Genomic DNA, 23,707 nt, shown 5'->3' with positions numbered 1-23,707 from the left:
GGCAGGCCTTGTCCTCATTACACTTTTCCCAGCACTGGCAACAGTGAGAGTTCTCATACAGACACCTGCTGGCATTTTTACATCCTGTGTAATCTTACTTTGAGAAAAGACAGATGTCAGCCTAGTGGGTACAATACCAGTGGCCAATCTACACTCTCACTCCCACTGGTGGAGCTGTGCTACTTGAGAGCTGATCATATGCTGCTGGTCATATAGTCAGACCACCCTCACATAGTCTCCCCCAACCCATTTTATGATATAAGCGCTACAAGGATTTCCACTGACAACAATCATTGGGAGGCAGTGGTGACTTGTGACTTTTTTGACCGGTGCGGCACAAATCACAAAACAGTTATTTCCACTCCAGTCCCTGTCCAGTGTATAGTTTGACAGATGTTAAACACATACCTTATTTACAGTAACAAAGCAGCAAGTGGTCCTGGGAGTTGGAGCCACCACTGCCACCCAGGCCAGCTTGTGGGTGGAGCAGGAGACATGTCTGGGAGTTTTTCACCTTCCTCTGCGGCATGGGGCACAGGTCACTTGCTGGTTTAAACTAGAGTAAATGGTGAATTCTCAGTTTTAAATCATGATTTGAGGACATCAGTAACTCAGCCAGAGGTTAGGGGTCTATTACTGAATGGGGTGAGTGAAGTTATGTGGCTTGCAACATGCAGAAGGTCACACTTGATGGTCACAATGGTCCCTGCTAGCCCTAACGTCTATGAGTCTATTCCAGTGAATAATGTAGCTGGAGTCAACGTACCTTAGGTCGAGTTACCACGGGGTCTACACTGCGGGAGGTCGACGGGAGAAAAATCTCCCATCGACTTACCTTACTCTTCTTGTCAGGGGTAGAGTATGGGGTAGACTGGAGAGCGATCTGCAGTCAATTTGGTGGGTCTTTACTAGACCCATTAAATCGACCACCGGTGGATCGATCTCAGAGCCCTAAATAGAATAGAAATTATATGATTCCCAACTACACTTAGTGAGTTATTTAAAGATGTTATGCTCTGTTCCCAATGCCCATTGTACCTTCCAAAGCCCCTTTTCCCTTTCCTTATGTCTTCCATCATGGTAGTTACCTCTGCTGATAACATGGGTGAGATGCATCAAGTTGATGCCAAATCCTGTTGCTGTCAGTAAGGGTTTGTGCCAGAATATTTTTATCATAATACCAGGGGCCCATTGACATTGAACTACTAGAAGCTGCAGAGATGAGATGACTCACACGATTCAAGACAGTTCTATTAACACTGTGTTGCAGTTATCAATGGGCTAAGGATTTCAGTTGTTTGTGGTGTGGAATAGAAGTTTCTCATGTATTTGTATTGATGTCGTAATAGCTTAAACTAAGTGCCAAAGCAAAATCAATGGCAGATTGCGAGACAAGGACTTCAGCTGCAGAAAACAATAATGGATAGCAAAACTGCTATCGACCTCATTGACACCAGGGTTTGGTCTTAGTACACCCCGCCCCCCTCCTTTTTAACTAATAGGAAATTGTACACCCAGAAATGATGTTAAAATAATAATATGCAGATCAAAATCAACCAAAGTAAGGAAGCCAGTATGACTTTGTAACTCAGTTAACAGATTGCTTCTTTGTCTAACCATTGTATGAGTAGTAACCTCCAGTCAAACCCAGATCAAAATATCCCCTAACTCTGAGTAGTTTGGCTCAAGAGCCAAAAGTTTGTGCTTGGGCCCATCACTAACCATGTGTGATGAAGCAACTAGGCACACCAGAGCGAGCAAAGGGTGGAATGGAAATCATAACTCAAAGTCTTTTTTGTTGTTGGATAAGTCAGCTATTTCAAAATAGAATTTGGCATTTAATATACAGGCCAACTAGGTGTGAAAGACATACTAATATCTACCCTCTTCTCTTGCAGGATGACTTTCTGTTTAGTGTCTCCATTCTAAGTGGAATCCTTTGCTCTATCTTGGCAGTGATCAAATTTATGTTGGGAAAGGTCCTTACAAGCAGAGCACTGGTAACTGATGGTGAGTAAGAAAATATCTCATTCCTCATACAAAATCATTCAAATAATATCATGTGGATTGAGAACTGGCTGAAGATTCAGGAAAAAAAGGGCAACTATGCATGGCAAAATATTGAAATGAAAGCACATGGCTAATGAGGTACCTGAAATCTAACACCATTCACTGGTATTATTTAGTATCTTACACAATACAGAACAGATGACTTCAAGAAGGCTAAAGTGTTTAATGCCTGTTTTGCTTCAGTCTCGCTAAAAAGGTTAATGGGGACCAGGTACTTAACACAATTAATTTTAACAATTGTAGTGAAGGAACACAAGCCAAAATAGGGAAAGAACAGGTTAAAGAATATTTAGATATGTTAGACATATTCAAGTCAACAAGGCCTGATGAAAATCATCCTAGGATACTCAAGGAACTAGTTGAAGTAATTTTGGAATCACTAGCAATTATCTTCAAGAACTCCTGGAAAACAGGTGAGATTCCAGAGGACCGGAGAAGGGCAAAACATAGAACCTATCATTAAAAGAGGGGAACAAAGAGGACCAAGGAATTATATACCAGTCTGTTTAACTTCAATACTTGAAAAGATAGTGGAATAAATTATTAAACAGTCAATTTGTGTGGAGCTAAAGGATAATAGCCAGCATGGATTTGTTAGCATGGATTTGTTAAGAACAAATCATGCCAAATCATCCTAAATGCCTTCTTTGAGAGGGTTACTGGCCTGGTGGATAGGAGGGAAGCTGTAGTTGACACAGTCCCTCATCGGGGGACACAGACATTCTCATAGGCAAATGGGGGAAATGTGGTCTGGATGAAATTACTATAAGGTGGGTGCAAAACTGGTTGAAACGCCATACTCAAGTAGTAGTTCTCTGTGAAATGTCAATGGTTCACTGTCAAAGTGAGATACATCTCATGGGGTCTAGCAGGGGTCTGTCCTGGGTCCAGTGCCGTTCAATATTTTCATGAATGACTTGGATAATGAACTGGAGCATATGCATGTAAAATTTGTAGTTGACACCAAGATGGGAAGTGTTACAAGCACTTTGGCTAATAGAATTAGAATTCAAAATTCTTTGACAAATTAGGGAATTGGTCTGAAAACAAGATGAAATTCAATAAAGACAAGTGCAAAGTACTACACTTAGAACAGAATAATCAAATGCACAAATACAAAAAAGGAAATGATTGGGTAGGCTGAAAAGATCTGGGAGTTAATAGTGGATCACAAATTGAATATGAGGCAACGTCATGCAGTTGTAATATAATTCTGGGGTGAATTAACAGGAGCATCATATGTGAGTAACAGTGGGTAATTGTTCCATTGACTTGGCACTGGTGAGGAGTATTGGAATACTGTGTTGAGTTCTGGGTGCTACACTTTAGAAAAGATGTGGACAACTTGGAGAGTCCAGAGGAGAGCAACAAAAATGATAAAAGGTTTAGAAAACCTGACCACAACAGAACCACTAACCCAGGAACCTATCCTTGCAACAAAGCCCATTGCCAACTGTGCCCACATATCTATTCAGGGGACACCATCACAGGGCCTAATAACATCAGCCACACTATCAGAGGCTCGTTCACCTGCACATCCACCAATGTGATATATGCCATCATGTGCCAGCAATGCCCCTCTGCCATGTATATTGGTCAAACTGGACAGTCTCTACGTAAAAGAGTAAATGGACACAAATCAGATGTCAAGACTTATAACATTCATAAACCAGTCGGAGAACACTTCAATCTCTCTGGTCACGCGATTACAGACATGAAAGTTGCAATATTACAACAAAAAAACTTCAAAACCAGACTCCAGTGAGAGACTGTTGAATTGGAATTCATTTGCAAATTGGGTACAATTAACTTAGGCTTGAATAGAGACTGGGAGTGGCTAAGTCATTATGCAAGGTAACCTATTTCCCCTTGTTTTTTCCTACCCCCTCCCCCCTCCTCTGACGTTCTTGTTAAACCCTGGATTTGTGCTGGAAATGGCCCACCTTGATTATCATACACATTGTACGGAGAGTGATCACTTTAGATAAGCTATTACTGACAGGAGAGTGGGTTTGCGTGTGTGTGTGTGGGGGGGGAGAAAACCTGGATTTGTGCTGGAAATGGCCCACCTTGATTATCATACACACTGTAAGGAGAGTGATCACTTTAGATAAGCTATTACCAGCAGGAGAGTGGGGTGGGGGGAGAGAAAACCTTTTGTAGTGGTAAACACCCATTTTTTCATGCTTTGTGTGTATAAAAAGATCTTCTATACTTTCCACAGTATGCATCCGATGAAGTGAGCTGTAGCTCACGAAAGCTTATGCTCAAATAAATTGGTTAGTCTCTAAGATGCCACAAGTACTCCTTTTCTTTTGACCTCTGAGGAAAGGTTAAAAAAACTGAGCATGTTAAGTTTTGAAAAAAGACAGAGAGGACCTGATAACAACCTTCCAATATGCAAAGGGATGTCGTAAAGAGGGTGGTGATCAATTGTTCTCCATGTCCACTGAAGGTAGGACAAGAAGTAGAGGGATTACTCTTCAGCAAGTGAGATGTAGTTTAGATATTAGGAAAAAACTGACCTTGAATGTCACTGACAGACTAGTGGGCCTAAATGGGTACGGGAGCTTTCTGTTGAGCCTCACTTGTCTCTGGAGACTTTAGTCTTACGGATTCCCTCGCCCCTCCACCCCACATCCCACTCCAGCCAGCTAATTTCCATTCTGTGTTTTCCCCGCAACCCTCCCCTATCCATTTAGAGGTTGGTTTTAGCTCTCCCCATCCATCTCCAGTTCATCCCTGGTAACTAACCCATGTCTCACTTTTGTGAATGTTTTTTCCCCTTAACTACTTCCTTTCCCACCTGACTCTGACCTCCCAGACCTGCTACAGACACCTCCCTCCTAACATCCCTTAGGATTGTTCACTGAATCCAGAACTATGAAGTCATGGGGACCGCTGAGGTTATTAAGTCATGCCCCCTGGTGTGGCTTTCAGCAGCTTCTGGCCACCTGTCTCTCCTATGTAAAATCTTAAAGGAACCACATCCTGGGAGGCGTTGAAGGAGCTACTGGGTCAGTGGGAGGGGAGCATTATGTGCCTTCGTCATTCAGACAAGTTCTTATAGGCATCATCTGTTAAGGTCTCTGCTCCTTATAGATTTCACATTGTAGTATTAATCTTATGGCACCTTCCACTGAGGATCTCTGAGCTCTTTACAAACAAAAAAGAAATAAGCCTTAATCTCTCTGATTGGGTGTGTGTTAGTCTCATTTTGCAGATGATGATACTGAGACATGTTACCAGTAAGTTCGTTTCCCCAAATCATACAAATTAGAGTCAGAGCTGGGAATAGAACCCACATCTTTGACCCCAGACCATACCATTATGGTGTCTCTGGTCAAAGTTGATTCAACAAGTATTTCATTTTCTACTACTACACGAGTCTTTAGAATCTGAATTTCAGGCTGCTATACCAAATAATTATTTGGGTTGCCATAGGTTACAACTTTCACAATGCAGTCGGTTGTATACTTAAGCAAACGGTCTCTGTTTTCCCTTAATTTTAAGTGACATACAAAGGCACTTAGGCGCATAGGAAGCAATTGAAAGACAAGAGGGACACAGGATTCGGATACTGTTCTGTCTATAATGAGTAAACAAATTAAGTTATTTCAGTGATATTATATGCTTGACAGGCAACGTGTCCCTTGCATGTTACATTTCTTACAAAAGTATGAACTACAGCCTTGACAATGGTCTATTTTATAGCATATGAGCTCCCCAGCCACTGAGTGCTTATTCTTAGTATGCAAATAGAATTCTCATCTGTCTTAATGTTGAGGAGATTTTCATTCATGAAAGGCCAAATCCTGTTTGCTTTACTCATCCGAAACACCCATTGGGAAGCACGTGAGATGAAAGATGGATGGCAGATCACTGGGAGTTTTACATGAATGAGATAAAAGGCTCTTGTCCCAGAACGTTCACATCTATGTGTCTTTCAAAATGAGGACTTAGAATTGTATTGTCTTTTAAAAAAAATATTTTCAATACAACAGGCCAGATCCTAATCTCATTCACACTGGTGCAAACCCAGAGGAACTCCACTGAAACTCGTTGCTTGGAGGTAAATGGTTTGAAGTAAATGATGTTACTCTGGGTTTACTAAGGTGTATCAGGTGCAACCGTGTCTACAATGTGTCATGGCCCACGGCTCTCAAACCTGGGTCTGCAGGATTCATGGGAGCGGCCATGCTCCAACCCTCCACCTGGCAGACTGCTGGCAATAGCCCAGCTCCAGTGTGAAGCTCCATCCCTAGGTCTCCATCCCCAGAGTCCTGGAGCAGCTGATTGGCTTGCTGTGCCCACTTAAACTGGCAACAGGAACAGGAAATTCTCTGAACAACTGGGCTCCACTCTGCTCTGGAGTGTGTACCTTGTGCCCCCTTACATTTGCTCCTGCTCCCTCTCCCACGGCTTGATTTCCTGGCATTCTAACCTGGCTTGACTGCTGGCATCAGACTTGTGGTTCCCGACCTCCAGTTTGTCTCCTGCCTCTGACCCCCTGATATCTTGATGAGGCCTGAATCTAGTTATCAACTTGTGGTTCTGATCTCCAGTTTGTCTCCTGCCTTTGATCCTCCAGCATCCTGACTGAGCAAACTCTTGACTCCTCTCTCATGACTGCAGACTTTGACTCCCACTACTGGATTTGACTGCCCATGAGCTGGCCATGACACAAAGTCTATATAAAAAATATTCTATCAATGGCCTAGCATTGTGGAGGCTCAGTAATGCTAGCAATGGTGGAAGCATTAGTGTGGACTTGGTGCAGGGTTATTTTTAACCACTCCCCTCGGTGGGTTTCAGAGCCTGAGAGGGAACATCTACTCTGTTATTTTTAGCTCTGTAGTGCAAGGCCCACAAGCTCAAAGCAATCGATTCACTGTCACGGGTTTTCTTTTTTGCAGTGTAGACATTCCCTGAACTGCCTCACCCAGATATAGAACAGACTTTAAAACGGAAGGAGATATTCAAAGCCCTTAAAGCCAATGGAATTCATTCCATATGGTCTCTGGGATCAGTCACAGAGCTACAGGAACTCAGAGCTTCCTGCACATATATATATATATAAAGGTGACATTTTCTCTCTCTTTAATTTGGATCCTTACAGTTAGAGTCCTGAACAGAGTTGCATTAGAATCGGTCTTCCTGTCCTGTGAGGATTTGAGATTTAGGGGAAAATATCCTGTTCTGAATCAGTCAAAATCTCAAAAAATTTAATGAATCAGAAATCCTCCCAATTTAAGGGGATTGGATCAAAACATTTTGTTTCAATAATTTAGAAAAATTTCATTTAAATTTTGACTTCATTTTAAATTTTTTTCGCATACATTAATTTAGTTTTCTAAGATGAAAAGTTGTTTCAAACCAAAAATGGAACATTTTGGTTTGAAAATGGATGTTTTGACAATATGGAAACTTATTTTTTTTTTTTTTAATTTCAAAACAGGAAATTCATTGAATTTCCCACAATAACTTCTGGTTTTCACTAATAGTCATTTTCTGACAAATTGTTGTGAAGCCTGGTCTTGAATGAATCCTTTGCGTGGCAGAAATGGCACAGAAGTCTCTCTTACCCCAAATTATATCCTTGTGTTAGTTGTATTGCTTCTGATTTGGATCCTGCTCATCTTTTGATTAGAAGAATTGGGGACCAAACTATAATTTCCCCAGTCTCTGTCTCTTTTAGTGGGATTTTAGAAAATGTAGCAGGTTGATATTGCAGGTATGGTTAAACTGCATCTTCAGCAGGATGACTATTTTTAATTTATAAATAATGAGGGGGAGACAGTGCTAGCCATCAATCGAGACACTGATTTAGCACTTTCCTTGCTTGTCAGTTGTTAGCAGTTTTCTGTTTCCTACTAATTTACTTCCTGCTATGACATGCTGTAGAACCACAGGCATCTTTATTAGAGCAAAGGGAACCTGTCATTTTCTTTCTGAAACGTTTTTTTTCTTCATAACAGCAAAATCTCTCTCAGAGGTGTAGCTCCTTATTAAGGCTAATTGTAAGATTTGATAATCATAGCTCTTTAAAATCTAAATTCATTCAATGCCAGCAAGACAAATGATTACTATTTACCCAGCAAAATATTGTAGGTGTGCAAAGCCCTTTGCAGACTAAAAACAGATTGGGTGCCATGATGCCTTTTCTGAAGAGCTTAAATGCCATGGGCCAAATTCAGAGACGAGGTGCAGACCTGTAACTCCAGCTGATTTCTGTGTGAGTTCCAGTGGCCTGATACTGTATAGAGTCAGAGTATAAGGCAGTGGTTCTTAACCTTGATTGCAGCCTGCACCCCTTTGGTTCTCAAAATATGTTCTCTCTCCCCTTATCAAAAATCAAAATATGTTCTTGCACCCCTTGTCAAAAATCGTTGAAGTACGTCAGTTCTTTAAACCTAGATATATTTTTGTTTGTATATTACAGTAATCATTAAAAAATGTATAATGTTAATAAATACATAGGTCTGATGAAGTTGTACTTACGTGCCTGTGCTTAATTTGTGTTTTCGATGATCTACCTTCTAAAAAAATCTGGCATGTCTCAACCCCCCCAGAAAGGGCATCTCGCACCCCCAGGGGTGCGTGCACCCCAGGTTAAGAACCACTGGTATAAGGCTAGAAGGGACCACTAGATCATCTAGTCCAACCTCCCATATATCACAGGCCACAAAATACCCCTGCACAAGCCCAACAATCGTAACTAGACCAAAGCACTACAGCCCTCTGGAGACTACACTGTAGAGTACCACAAGCAGTGATCAGCAGGGACTATGGTGCCATCAGTGCCTGAGGGTCTGCAATGGCAGGGAATTGATTTGGTGATATATACACCCAGATGATCCTAGCCTGTGGCCTCTCAGGATTGGGCGCTCTCTCTCTCGCTCTCTCATGCTGCATGGAATGATCTTTCTGAATTAATATACAAGGCCACTACCATTTTCACCCGCAACATCCACTTCTGCAGTGATGCCTGTAGAAATCAGGCACTGAAGGATGCTTTGGTTGAATGATAGTCAGGGGCAGAGGGTTTCATTTACTTAGTTAAACATTTTCAGATTTGGAACCATCTAACTACTAACTGCAAGCTACTGTCTTCCCACTGCTCCCTACCCATTTCCATCCTGTTGTGTCTTACATTCTGTTGATGGATCTTGTTTCAAATTAGGGCTTTTCTACATGGGAAGTTACACCAATATAAGCTGAAGTGTGACTTTACACTGATATAGTATTACTTACCAGTATACCAGTGGACACTCTTAGTATGAGTGGTTTCTTTCAGTTTAGCTTGTCATATGAAAGGAGTTTAAACTAAACTGAAAAATAACACTTTTATTCTGGAATAAGAGTGCCCACATGGGGAGTTATACCAATGTAACTATAGAGGTTTAACTATATCAGTATAATTATACCTGTGTAACTGGTGAAACTTTCCCATGTAGCCAAGACAGGCTCTTACACTGTAAGCTTAGCAGAGTAAGCTGCATTTCTGCTTCTATATTTGTATAGCAAGTAGCACAGTGGGGGCCTGATGCAGATGGAGGCCTCCAGATTCTACCTCCATACAAGTAATTAACTATGGTCCTTTGACTCTTATTTGTAGACTGAAACAATAAGTTTGTTTGTATTCTCAGCTCTGCCACTGAAATGCTGTGTGCAAGTACATATCCTCTTGTGATTTAGTTTTCTCATCTGTGAAATGCATTTAATACAGAGATCCCATGAATCTTAATGAACAATTATAGTGAGAAAAAAATAACTAGGTAAAAATAACCCCATTTTCATCCACAGATCTTCTGTTTCTAGAGTTACATCTGTTTAAAATTAGTTACAAATATAAATTTTTTACTGCCCCCAGCCCCCACCCCCCCTTTTTAAATTCCTCTTGACACTGCTTAGTCAGCATAACAATGGGAGAGTGTTCTTGTCTGGCTTGCACATCATCTGAATTTTTAACAAATTGCAGAATCTTTATCACCGAGGCAGATGTGTGAGCCAGAAAGAACAAAGTTTGACTTTCAGATCTCAGTAACATGTGTGCAGTGCTGGTAGACAGCTTTACAATTGTAAACTCAGTAATTGGCTACTGAGTCATTGAGAAACATGTAATCCCTCAATGCCATTTCTAGAGTCACTCTTTTGAGTATAAATGATTGTTTGTAAAATGCTTTGGGATCCTCTGGTGAATGATTCTATATTATAATTATTATTTGAATAGCAGTAATGCCTATGAGCCCTAGGCATGGATCAGGGCCCCACTGTGCTAGGCGCTGTATGAACACAGAACAAAAAGATGAATGCTGCCCCCAAAAGTTTACAATCTACGTACATGACAAGAGCTGGATGTGACAGACCGGGGGAGCACAAGGAAAGAATGAGACAATATCGCTCAGTATGACAGGCAATTGCCTCAGCATACTAGCCTGTCAGGCAATATCAAGATTTTGTTAGCATCATGGCACAGGAGAGTTTTAAGGAGAGATTTGGAGGAAGACAGCAAGGTAACTTTGCCCTTCCCGAGCATGAGGGGGAGCATGGTAGGAAACACTAACGTGGTTGTTTGAAAATTTAACAAGTATGAGACACGCTAGGTAGGATGGAGATACGATGAGAAGGGCCTTGTAAGTGAAGACAAGTAGCTTATGTTTGAGGTGGTGGAGAAAGGGGAACCAACTGAAAATGCAAAGAAAGGGTTGACATGATCAACATGAGGAGCCAGAAAAATGATCTTTATAGCAGATTTTGAATGGATATAAGTGGCTCAAGGTTGCATTCGTCAAGGCCAGAGAAGAAAACGTTGCAGTAGCCAAGATGCAAAATGATGAGGGACCTAGATAAGAGTTTTAGCTACATGGATGGATAGGAAAGCCCAAATTTTAGAGATGCTATGCAGAAAGAACCTGTAAGATTTAGACACAGCCTGGATATGATGATCTACAGAGAGGGCTGGGTCAAAGATAACACCCATGTTACAGGTATAGAGGAGGGCAGCTCACCATATAAAGTATGATTGTATTAGTGTAAAAAATATAGCGTCTAGAGACCCTATGGTGATGGATGTGATAGAAATGCCATAAGACACGATAGGAGTATTATTACAAATTATCCACATCTTCAGCACTGGCAATATGAGGGAAGTTATTATCACCAGCTCCTAACTGTCATAGGATGTTTCATTGGTGATGAATGACAGGGGATTGAATGTCTTATTACCATGCAGTGGAATACAAATGATGTGTAGAGAAAACATGGTATGTGCTATATAGTTTGTGAAGTCTTCATCCCAGAGACTTTGGAAATAACACTTCCACTACGGAGCTCAGGGAAACTCATTCTCAAATTGTATTTTTTTCTCCATTAGCATTTATTAAAGATTTTGAACTACAAAATATAGAACCAAGAAACAGTGACATGTACTGAAAACATTTCTTTCCCAGCCAACACAAACAGCCCCATGCTCCCACCATAACAACTCCTAAATCCAAAGACTAGAACAGAACAAACAAAACACCAGCAGACATTTAAAACAGTTCATTCATTTCTTTTAAGAGATAAATTACATAGCAAAATACAGAATGAAAACAATGAGACATTTTAAGATCAAATTTAATTCTTCAACAGGTAAATATTATATGCAACCACCGAACGAATGCAGTTGTACAGGATTTTTGTGGAATAAGAGTGACATCTTGTGGCCAGCTCAGGAAAATAACTCAGAGGTCTATTTTCAGAGTAACAGCCGTGTTAGTCTGTATTCGCAAAAAGAAAAGGAGTACTTGTGGCACCTTAGAGACTAACCAATTTATTTGAGCATGAGCTTTCGTGAGCTACAGCTCAGGTCTATATTTCATGTGGGACAGTACATAGATGGTACTTTTCTAAAGCAGTAGTCTCAGACTTAATATGTATCATGCTGCATCACCAATCAAGAATGCATTGTTTTCTTCTACATTATAATGCAAAATGTAGCACCACCAGGGGCATTCTACCATCACAACACACTATCTAGTAGGATATTCCAGGAACCTCGCCAAGCAAACTTTTTGAATCAAATTCTCACACACAGTTCTCATCAACTACAGTGAGAGTCATGTTCATATTTCTGAGGGCAAGACCGAGCCCTTGAAGTTGAACATGTACAAAAATGTTTGCGCATATTGTGTTTTATTAAATGCAGAACTGGTATTAATTCAGCATGGTGAGATCAAGCACTCAAAAGGCAAATGTTGGGATTCATCCTCAATATTAACTCATCCACCTTACACACCTTGTATACTTAATCATATTAATTAATAGGAAATATACAGTGCTAGAGCTACCTGAGCATTTGGAGTAGTTTGCTGACTTGAGTGTTTGATATGCCAACCTTAACATTACCATTATGCTAGCATTTCTTTTTTGCAGTAGCTGCCTGTGTAGAGGATAAAAGTCTACTGATGTTATCAAATTTGGATTTTTCCTTTTGTCAACAAAAATCACTCTATCAAAGATCCCTAATAACCTCTTCCTGTCTGTGTCTCAGAACGTATATTCCTTCCTGGTGTGCATCTCCTGCCTGACCCAATCCCTGAGGTCATGGAGCCAAATGTCAGCCCCAGCATCTGACAGATGAACTCCATCCCCTTCCTAGAGAGCTCAGGTCTATTGTATCTGATATCACTAGGTGCTAGCACCCCACCACCTCCAAACTCTCAAAATGATCACAGCTACCTCATAGTTCACATTTTTTCTTGCTGTGTTGACATGAGCTGGCTCAATAACCCCGCACCAAACTCATTTTGCAAGCATCCCTGACCAGACAAATTAAGTGCCTTGTAGGAAGAGCTCCACAACCCTCTGTATCCTAGTCCCTAAATTTAATCCTGTGCAGTCCCCTGGACTATTTCTGTCCAGGTGAATAATCAGGACATCAAGTGGCTGTAGCTTGGCTATCGAGTGCTGAAACCAGCTCATGCTTCATGATCTGTCACACCACTGAAAGCAAACGACTTCAGCCTTGCAGCTTAGTTTCAATCCACTTGCTGACCTGGCCAATGTCCAGCCACAATTGCTTAATCCAACATCAGCTACCTGCATCAATGAGTGATGGGACCAGCTCATGCCCTGTTGGCCATACCATCAAAGGCCAATGGCTTCAGTCTTGCAGTGCAATTATGATGCACCTGCTCTGCTGCCTGACCAACATTCAGCCCCAAATGCTTAATCAACCCATCATCAACGAGCAGCATCAATGAGTGCCAAGACCAGCTCATGTCCCATCTGCCATACCAAAAGCAGCTTGCTCCCACAGCATGCCTGTCCTGTTGAACCCACTGCATATGTACCGCTTCAGCCTGGAAGCCCAGCAGTGATCCATCTGCTGACCTGGCTACCTTCTTGCAGGCCCATTGCCCTATAGAGTGTCTGCAAATTCAAACATCGACTATGCTTTGGATATCTCCTCGGTTCAGAAACAGACAGGGTTAGTTACACTTAATGCCAGTCCCAGCAACCTTTCCCCAGGGGTGGACAAAAGTTCTGTAACAATTTGATTTCTAGCGTCCTATAGCCTGAAACTAACAAAAGTCAAAGCCCGCTGATGCTACTGCCCCAGTCCTGAAAGAATATGAGCTAAAGTTAACTGGGTTGAGACTGCAGCAGGCCAAAGCTTTTTTTTTGTTACTGCAGCAAACTGGTGTCTTGTCAGGAAGCTACCATCACGTGCAAAAACCGTGGGCCTGGCTCCTGGTTCCATCTGGCTGGGAAAGCTTTGAGTGCCCTTACAGAGCACAGGCATCCATCTGCATATTTCCATATCACTACTGAGGCCTCATTCCCATCGTGATCTACTTCAGAGAACCTTAAATGCAGCAACACTGCACAAGTGACACTGTACCTTCGGTAATTAAACTGCCCACCTGGACCTGTCTGTCGTTGTCTGCGGCACTGCTACCCTGAAAGCACCAAAGGCGGCCACAAAAAATGCTGCCGTGAATGTAATGGCCTCCCTCACAGCACTGCATATCCTGGGCAAACCATTTAGTAACTCTGAAAGAATATCAGTGGCTATGCAGATCCTGTCACCCCTCCTCTGCCCTTGGTCTCTGGACCAAAAGCTTCCACTCTAGGAAATCTCTACATGGGCCTGGGAAACCTAGCTTACACCAATAGGACAGTCCTACTATTTGACCCGATATAGTAGAGGGAGCTAACCCGTAGTGCACCAAGGACATGGCGTCTGTCACCACCTGATGCTAAGGGAGGGGTCACAGATGCTGGAGTCCTTCCTGAGCTTTAGATTCCGTGAACTCAGTAAGGTACACCACACAGGCCGTCGTTGGGGCAACTGCATTCCTGACTACTCCTGTGACTGTCAGCAGCCAAGGGTCCACAGTTGCTTGGGCATCACCTGTGGATCTCTGTTGGCAAACAGGGCAAAATCCTGGAATCTGTTGTCCGCCAGCTGCAAGGTGAATGGTCCCAGCCAAGGTCCTGGGTACTGTCCACTGAAATCTCTGTCCTACTCTGATCCTCAATCCAGGCTAGAGAGTGTCCCCCTCCAGCTCCCCTCCTCACCACTGTTCCCTTGCCAGTGGTCCCCATCCACTCTGAAGTCCTGGAAGACTGACAATCTGTCTCCCCCATGGGGCAGTGACCTTAGGTCCATGATTGCTTGACAAAGTGGCATAAAGTAATCTTTGCCCATCTCTGAGGCTGCCATTCAGTTCTCCATGAGGGCTGGACTTGCCCTCACCCCCAAGGGAACAGGAGAGGAAACCCCTTCTAAGGCCTCTGGCCACTCCCATGCCCCTCCCCCCTGCAGTAGCTGCCCCAATCCTCCTCCCATGCCTTATTTCTGCAGTCCTGAGCTGCCTCCCTTGCGGGGTGGGGTGTGGAGGGTGGAGAGCAGGGCCCATGCTGTCCCCTGACCTCAACACCCTCCCCCATGAGATAAGGGAAAGGAGGGGACTTAGCATCTTGCCAGGTCCCAGCTGAATGTCTCCTAGAATGGTGCTTGAAATGCCCTCTGCCACACCATCAGCAGCCTCCCGTGTGCCCCAACCCCCTCCCCCATGAGCAGGGTGAGGAAAAGGGCAGCAGCACCATGGACAGTCCTGGCAGCAGGATGTTCCTATGGCAGCAGCAGCCACCCCACACATCCTTGCCCCTGTCTCCCAGCAGCAGGGAGGGGCAATGGTGCACTGCTGAGTCCCCTGCAGCTTCCTCTGTTTTGAATTTTCTGCAGCTCTGGAAGCAAGGTGCATCAATACCCACCCACCCTGCAGGGCTCCTACTTTTTGAGCAGGCTGTGCCTTTAGGTCGGGGAACCAAGTGTCTGACCCCCATGACAGGCTAGAGACCTCTCTACCAGAGTGCGCCCCCAGAAGCAGGAAGGGGTGGTCCCACAGTGCCTACCTTTCCTCTGGGTGCTGCATCGCCTGGCTGTAGAAGCCACCTCGAGCCTTCCTTGTCCTGGCATCCTGGAGCTGGGAACCTAAAAGATTCCATGTGCTGGCTCTGGTCCCATGATTCTTGCAATGTTGCCCACATGTATGCTTTCTCCAGGCACAGCCGAACAGCAACGAAAACCCCCTGGTATAGAGTCTCAGAGCCTGGGTCAACTGAGTTGGGCTGGGCTAAAAACTGCAGTGTAGATGTTTGGGGTTGGGCTGGAGCCTGAACTTTGGGACCCCAGCCCAAGCCCAAATAGCTACACTGCAATTTTAGCCCTGCAGCCCGAGCCCCATCAGCCTGAGTCAGCTGACTTGGGCCAGCTGTAGCCATGCAGCAGGTCTTTTACTGCAGTGTAAATATACACGAAGAGGCTTTTGAAAAGCCCTAGCTCAGCTTAAGTAGGCAAGGAGAGGCAGACAGCAGCCAATCAACTAGCCCCATCCCCCTTTCCCAGCCAATAGATAGCTAATCAGAGAACCAAAAGGGAGTTGGAAGGGGCAAGAGCCCCCTACCTGCCACACGTGTTTTGGACTTCTGTCCTACTCTGCTATCTGTCAAAGTCCCTCCCCCCACTCCAGGCAGTAAGAAGGTATTTTCAAAAATCCTGTCCTCCTTTGGCTTGTGTGTATCTGTTCCTTTCTGGTTCTCCTCCTACCTCACCAGTTTTTGTTTTGCTGCTGGTAAGGCGTGTGACTGGCACTGTTTCTGTGCTATGGCTTGGCCTGAAGCTAGACTGAGAATTGTCTCAGAGGTCAGTGGTGATCTGGTGCTTCTGCCACCAGTAACACAATAATCTTACCCAGGAAGGGAGAGTTTGACAGTGAATGGCAGTCACTGGCAAGAAACGCTGGGTTTCCCCCCCTGAGAACAGGCTGGACATGTCAGTCTTTCATAATGTTAGGCAGATCATTTATCCGAGGGACATGTCAACTGTTTCTATCAAGAGTGAGCTGTAGCTCACGAAAGCTTATGCGCAAATAAATTTGTTAGTCTCTAAGGTGCCACAAGTCCTCCTTTTTTTTTTTGAAAGAATCCATGTGAGGGATGTCAGATTAAACTGTCACAGTACCTACCTTTGTTCTGAGCATAGAGAGATTTCATTTCTATGGCTAACTTTGTGTTGAAGGGCTTTACATGAAAAAAAAATCCATTTCTCAACAGGTTTAACAAGCCAATTTGCTCAAGGCCTGACTTTTCAAATGCCTGAGGTATTAGTAGGAGGAGGCTGTGAGCTAGTGATGTGCTTCAAGGGAAGTATTTAATACAACCTTCATGATCTGGCAGCTGATCATTGGACACTCCAGAGTTCTTCTCAAGACTCAGAAGAGTCTCTTCGCTAAATACTAAATGTACTTCAGAGAGGTATTTAACTGTCTGTAATATAAGACTCAAACTCAGGCTACAACCTGTGGAGGGAACAAAAAACCCTGTCTGTGTTAATTTGTTATCTTCACTTTTTTGAAGGGCTAATTCTTTCTCTATTATGTGGTTTCAATTATTTACATCTTCAGTTCTTTGAATCCTGCCCCTGGATCATTATTTCTCCCTTATGCTGAGAAGCAAGTTCCTTCTCCATGTATTTCTGTTAGATGACAAAGCTTGAACCACCAGACACAAGAACTGTAGTCAGCAACATCATCATCCCAGAGCAAATTGTGTGCATACAGAATGGCACATAGCTGGTTGGAGTATTCACCCTCACAGCTCTCTGTGGGATAGGAAGTTTGCTGTATATTCAACACGGAGGAGCACCAGTGTTCTGCAGTAAGATGAGTCTGTCAGGATGTGAGTAGAGGGGAGTTTCTGATTAGAATTCCTACTCCGTGTACACTCTATAGAGTTCATGGCAATATAGGTCTGTGCAAAAGTGTCCTTGGCTATGTTTACACTACCGCGGTGAGTCGACCTATGAATAACATAGCTGGAGTTAACGTACTTTAGGTTGAGTTGCTGTGGGGGGTCGATGGGAGAAACTCTCCCATTGACTTACCTTACTTTCTCGTTGGGGGTAGAGTACCAGGGTCGACTGGAGAGCAATCTGCTGTCGTTTTGGCGGATCTTCACTAGACCTGCTAAATCGACTGCCAATGGATCAATCTCAGAGCGTCGATCCTGGCTGTAGTGTAGACCTGCGCCTTGTTTCAGAATATTTTCTGGGTATAGCCATGGGTTGAATTGTCCAAATTATATTTCTCTTCATTTAGGTGAATTTTTTCCAGTGTCCTTGCCATTGTGGTTGAGAGAGCAGACCAATTCCGAAGTGCAATTACATTCCAAGGAGCCAGTTGTCCCCTCAAATATCCATACACCTTCCATTTGGAGGCTTACAGATCTCAGGGCAGAATTGTGGCCTAAAAGTTCCTTAGCTCCAGGTTCATACTATAAATCCTACTAAGCCAATGTGGGCTACAGTCATGAAGAACAATCACTGATGTTCTCTAACAACCATTTTTTTCCTAGCTTGCTTCTTCCTGTCCGGACCCCAAGTGTTGGTAAACTAGATCTGGTCAGCATTGTCAAGCATATTCTCAAAAACACAATGGGAGGCATTTTCAAAGGTGCCTAAGTGACTTCAGAGTACCTGACACAAAGGAGAAAGTCAGTGGGACATGTCCTCCTAAATCACTTAAGCGTTTTTGAAAATCCCACCTCTGAACATTCAGAACTAGGAAATGCTATTTTTTTTAAACCTAGCACAGTCTTGCTGAAATCTGTGTGAACACAAATAAACAACAGTTAGCCCAAATGGTATTCTACTGAGAACTCAAACCTCAGGAACATTAGAGTTCGAACTGATTCCATCTCACCTCCCTCTCCACACATTACCAGAGAGACACTGAGAAATAAGAGAAAGCTCAAAGAACAAAAATGATTATGTGGCAGGAAGGACTGATGTAGGAGAGCTTAAAGAGCTAAATATGTGTAGTGATGTTCTCTTCAATCTTCTATTAGCCTAACAGTTTGCCCATACTTGAAGGTTGTAAACAAGGACAAGAATGGAACATAGGATAGTAGACTGCGGAGTGATGGGATGAAATTTAGAGAGTGAATGTTTAAGGAAAACTCTCTGGCTCTGAGATGTGTTAGATTGTGGCACAGTCTCCCAGAAGGAACCAGTGAAAGCTGAATTGCTTGGGACTCAAAGATAGATCGGACAAAACACTAGAAAATGGCTTGTAGGGAACAATCTTGCATTACTTGGGAAAGGGCTGCAATGATAACGTCAAAAGAAAAATTAAATCCTTTGTCCAAAAGCTAAAACACTCCCAGATCCTAGTTCCTCTCTTTGAGAGTATTGGTCTTCCACTGCAAGGCCATTACTAAGAGAAACAGGATAGTCTAGTGTTTGGAGAATGGGGCTTGCCCCTCCTGTGTTCTGTTCCTGGTTCTGTCACAGACTTGTTGTGTGACCTTTGAGCAAGTTGTACCTTTATGTTTTAGTTTATCCATATGTAAAATGGGGGTTATAACAGTTACCTCAGCCACAGGAGTGTTGTGAGGCTTCAGCCAGTGGTTTGAAAGTGCTCAGAGATCCTGTGATGAAAAAACCTTTACATTGTACAGCATTTATTATTTCTAATAATAAGAGAGCATCACTTAACAACCACTCTGCTCAGGTTCCTTTGAGAGATAGATACAAGGCACTGGGGTTTATTTACTATTGAGAGGGAAGCAGCATTTCCAAATGGAAGGCTATCTCATGCCATAGAATTTTAATCAGAGTTCCCTTTTGCCCTTGGAAATTAACAAGGAGAATGAACAAAAAATTAAGGGGAGAAAGGATGCCCCAGCAGTTAGGGACAAGCCTGAGACTTTACTGCTCTGCCAGAGAATTCCTGTGTGATGTTGGGCAGGTCACTTAGGGTATTGTCTATACCGCAATAAAAGCCCCGCCGCAGAGATACGGCTGGCCCAGGTTGGCTGACTCAGGGCTCTGAGGGTTCAGGCTGTGGGGCTATAAAAGAGCAGCGTAAGCATTTGGGCTCAGACTGTGGCCCAGGATCTGAGACCTCATGAATGGGTTGGGTCTCAGAGCCCAGGCTACAGCCAAGCCCAAATGTTTACACTGATATTTTTAGCCCCACAGCCAAGCCAAAGTCAGATGATGAAGGCTCAGACTCAGTTCTATGGTTTTTTTTAATTGTAGTGCAGACGTGCCCTTAGTCTCTCAGGCTGAAAGACCTTTGAAAATCAGGACCCCAGTGCTTCAGTTCCTCATTTCCTCGTAAAAAAGAGACAATAGTTCTTCCCTTCCTCAGGGGTGCTGTGAGGATAAATACAATAAAGATTCAGAGGCACTCAGATGGGACCCATATGAGTACCATAGACAGGGAGTATTAGATACTATGGTCTGTTGGCACCCAGATGTCATAGCAGTTAGTGCAATATAAAACAGGTAGAGACTAGGCTAAGAGCTTCAGCAGGCAGAGAGATAGAGCCTTTGGCTGTGTTTGAACCACATTATTTTTCCTACAGTTTCCCACTGTTCCTAATACTAGAGCACTTAAAGCAATATATCTTCGAATCTTGCTCCAAGCAGGCCTAAAATGATATCTAAAGTGCTGGCAGATGCCACCATCTGATCTATACAGACACTTTGACCACCAGCGCAGTTACACCCTTGTTAACAGTGGGAAATTATAGAATGATGAGTTGGCCTTTGAGGGCTGGTGGTGGAAGGCCACTGTTCAGCAGAAAACAAACCACCGACCGTGAAAGGGTGAAACAGTGAAGTGTGAGTCTGGGAGGAAAAAGGTGACTGCAAATATGCAGCAAGAGGAAGGACTTTTTCTTTTAAAAAGCAGGATGTCAAGGAGTGACAGTAAACGCCCTAAAAGAGGAAAGGTCTTTGAAGGGCTAACCTGGTACATTAAAAGAAAGAAAAGTAAAAAATTTGGATTGAAAAGTACATTATCAAGCCTGAAAGCTGCTGACTGGGAGTGACAGGTATGCAGATCTTTTGATGTGTATGGGGAATAGTCTGAGCAGACTCACTCTCTTATGTATTCAGCTGTAAGACGAAGCGCCAATATACATTAAAGCAGGATATATGGATCAAAAGAAAAACAAATCTTAAAGTGCAATTCTCTGAAGTTATGATGTAAAAATGGAACTTTCATACTCATCAGATCTGCTCCAAGTGTGTATTCACAGACAACTCTGCTTCCTTGAAGTCACAGAAGTACAGCACACACTATGGGAGAGTGAGGTGGAGTCATGTTATTGATTAAGTTACTTACTAATGTCTTACCAGTTAACACAGGCCCACACCTATTGAATACACTGAGATTGTACGTGTGTTTTTAAGGGCATCTATGTTTAGCAACAGGCCTAGACAGTTGTCAGAGTATTATTTGGCCTACAGAACCTTTATCCATGGTATTATGAAAGGAAGACAGATGCCAGCCTGAAACATTGAGCTTGCAAGTTGTGAAGTTAGAAAGAAGATTTTGTGTGTGTTCATTTTTCCAGTAGTAATCTGGACGCTGATGAGAAACAAACAATAACTATATAGAACCATAAGGGGGCCTTTAAAAGAAAGGATCACTTTTCAGATAGAATGACCCTTTGACAGATATTTTGAAAGTGGCAAAGCTGCTCAAGGAAAGAGACTCAATGAATAGGATTTAGAATGGAAACTAAAAGGGGAATGTAAAGTGGTGGCTGATGACTGCACAAGAGAGACGATGGCAAGAGATGGACGTTACCTCATTCATACTGGAAATGAAAAGCACCACCAGGTCCTAGGATATAAAGGCATACTGAACATTACAGCTCTGATTTTCCTCCCCCCCCCCCCAAATGAGAGCCTCATAGTAAGCTGTGGCTGAGTGTGTGCTAGAGACCTGTGCCTTCTTTCTCAATGCAGCACAGCATTAAATGGCCTCTACTCTACAGTCGCAGAGACTCTCTGCCCTCTGTGCTACGAGGTGCAGTATAATGGCTTTTGTCCCCACAGAGTCTCTTCACAATTGAGGCCATTAAGCTGAAGCTAAGAGATTGAGTGCTTCCCCTTGATTTGTATGGCTTATTTTTTCTCTTCCAGGTTTCAACTCTCTTGTAGGTGGAGTAATGGGATTTTCCATCCTTCTAAGTGCAGAAGTTTTTAAGCACAATGCTTCTGTCTGGTACCTGGATGGCAGTATAGGAATTTTAATGGGACTTACAATACTTGCCTATGGAGTCAAGTGAGTTAAACTTCTTCTTTTTGTAATTTGCATTAGCAAGCACATTCATGTGATTCATCATGATCTACAGTGTTAAATGTCCTGCCCGTTAATGAACAAGAGCAATCCTCATTTAGAATGTGTGTCTTCATTTGGAAAGCGTGTGCATACCTGCACATTTCTGGCAGCTAGCTCCTGCACTGGGACCTTGTAGCATGGCAGCTCATATCACGTTACCACAAGAGCTTGTTAGTTATTGAAGGCAACAGTGTCTGAAAGATAAGAATGCTGTTTATTAATTGTTTGAGAACCTGCTCTCCTCAAGTGGATGGGAGAGAGGCTAATTTCTAGGTGGGCCATGGTGTGGTTTCTATAGCACTCTATGGGAGAACAAAGTTTCTAGTCACTGAAAGGTGACCTTGTGGTGAAAAAAAAAAAAATCCACACTAGTGCTTTGGATGGCCAGGATCTGCCATGGCCAGTCAGCACTCCAAGCAGATTCCATCTGTACAGCTTGCGAGCACTGCCTTGCCAGGTCGCAGTCATTCTCACTTCTGGGGGGAAGTGCTAACAAGCTCCCATGTCTTTCTGGGGCAGTTCATGCCACTGAGGGATAAGCCTTGCTGTGAGTTCTGGCCAATGAGCAGATTGCACTAAGGGTGCAGTCTCTGCCATTCTCCTCCACCATAACATTTTTTTCCAAAGCAGTCTTGGTGTTAACAGGGGGATACATCCTCTCCCAGGCTGGCAGAGCCAACCCTGATTCAGCCAGAATTCCTCCAGGGGACTCTCACTGCAGCACTATCCTGCTCCTCACCCCCACCACTCCCACACTGGGCTGTGGCTTTAAGCCATAACCTAGCCCCTTGTGTTTACATCTTCTAAAGTACAGAGAAGCACACCCGGTATTTCGAATGCTTCCGAGGGAGAACCCACCTCCCCACAGCTTCTTAAAGGTTGGGCAGGGCTGGTTCTGGGCCTGGTTTCACTCTGATCAGCAGTGAAGAGATAAACCTTCCTTCATGAGAGTGCCTAATACAACTCCCCTAACTGTATGCTTTCCCCTTACAGCTCGACCTAAACTCACTTGTGCTTTTATTTGCAGGTTGCTTATTGATATGGTCCCACGTGTAAGGCAAACGCGTCATTACGAAATGTTTGAATGAAGACAGATCCCCTCTCCTCTGTATAGACTGAAACTGCAGCATCGTACGTTTTGGCAACTGATACGTTTGGTGCCACTGATATTTCACTGAATATGCAGTTTGTTTCCCATGGTATATTTTCTTTTAAAGTTTATTTTAATGGGAAATCTCTCTGTATAACAGGCAAATATGTGCACTGCTTACAACGCAGCAAAACAGCAGCATTTTCCTTTCAAGTAAGCTATTGAATCCTGTAAGTGACAGTAGAAAACATGCATAATTTGCCATTCCAAACCAGCTGCAGTGTTCTGTGTTCTAGAGTGAAATTGTTTTTATTGATATAATAGATGTCTGTAGATAAGAGGTGCCAGTTTCAGAGCCTTTTTTTTGTTTTTTTGTTTTTACTTTTTTGTTGGCTCCAACTTTCCAAATTTGTGCTGTAACTTTGAATTACAGCCATTGCCAACCTCTTCAGCTCACAACTCAACAAAGGTACTGTACGTAGATTATGGATGCTAACAACCATCGCTTAAAAAGCACTGAAGTAAATAATATTTTTGTCTCAAGTTAGGAGGATGGACTCCACAGAGAAAACAGCACAAGACCCACTCATTGCTATGATCAGAGTTTAATTTCATACTATTTTATTAGTCCTAAATTATCTAAAATACAAGTGTTCTTCTAATTTGAATTTCATTTTTATTTAACAAATAACGCACACAGTACACTGCTTTGCATGGACCAAATAAGCACAGAGAGTATTACTGTACAGATAAAAGCCAAAATGAAGCACAAGAAGGACCAGTATGAGAAATATGATTCTCACTCTTTTATTGTACCATACACAGATGTGCCAGTATTTGTGACTACATGGTT

General features: G+C 43.1%; 1 protein-coding gene across 1 annotated transcript in view; it reads left to right on the top strand.

The window, feature by feature from the left end:
• TMEM163 (transmembrane protein 163) overlaps positions 1-22,852 on the top strand; it is a 150,954-nt gene extending 128,102 nt beyond the window's left edge. The window contains exons 6-8 of the mRNA XM_077830606.1: positions 1,899-2,010; positions 21,566-21,707; positions 22,792-22,852. Coding sequence (XP_077686732.1) covers positions 1,899-2,010; positions 21,566-21,707; positions 22,792-22,852 — 315 coding nt within the window. The remainder of the gene's footprint in view (positions 1-1,898; positions 2,011-21,565; positions 21,708-22,791) is intronic.
• Positions 22,853-23,707: the final 855 nt, after the last annotated feature.

The sequence above is a fragment of the Eretmochelys imbricata genome, chromosome 11 (assembly GCF_965152235.1).
Source record: "Eretmochelys imbricata isolate rEreImb1 chromosome 11, rEreImb1.hap1, whole genome shotgun sequence".
In the NCBI taxonomy this organism is placed as follows: domain Eukaryota; kingdom Metazoa; phylum Chordata; order Testudines; family Cheloniidae; genus Eretmochelys; species Eretmochelys imbricata.
This window is presented reverse-complemented; position numbering and strand designations above follow the sequence as displayed.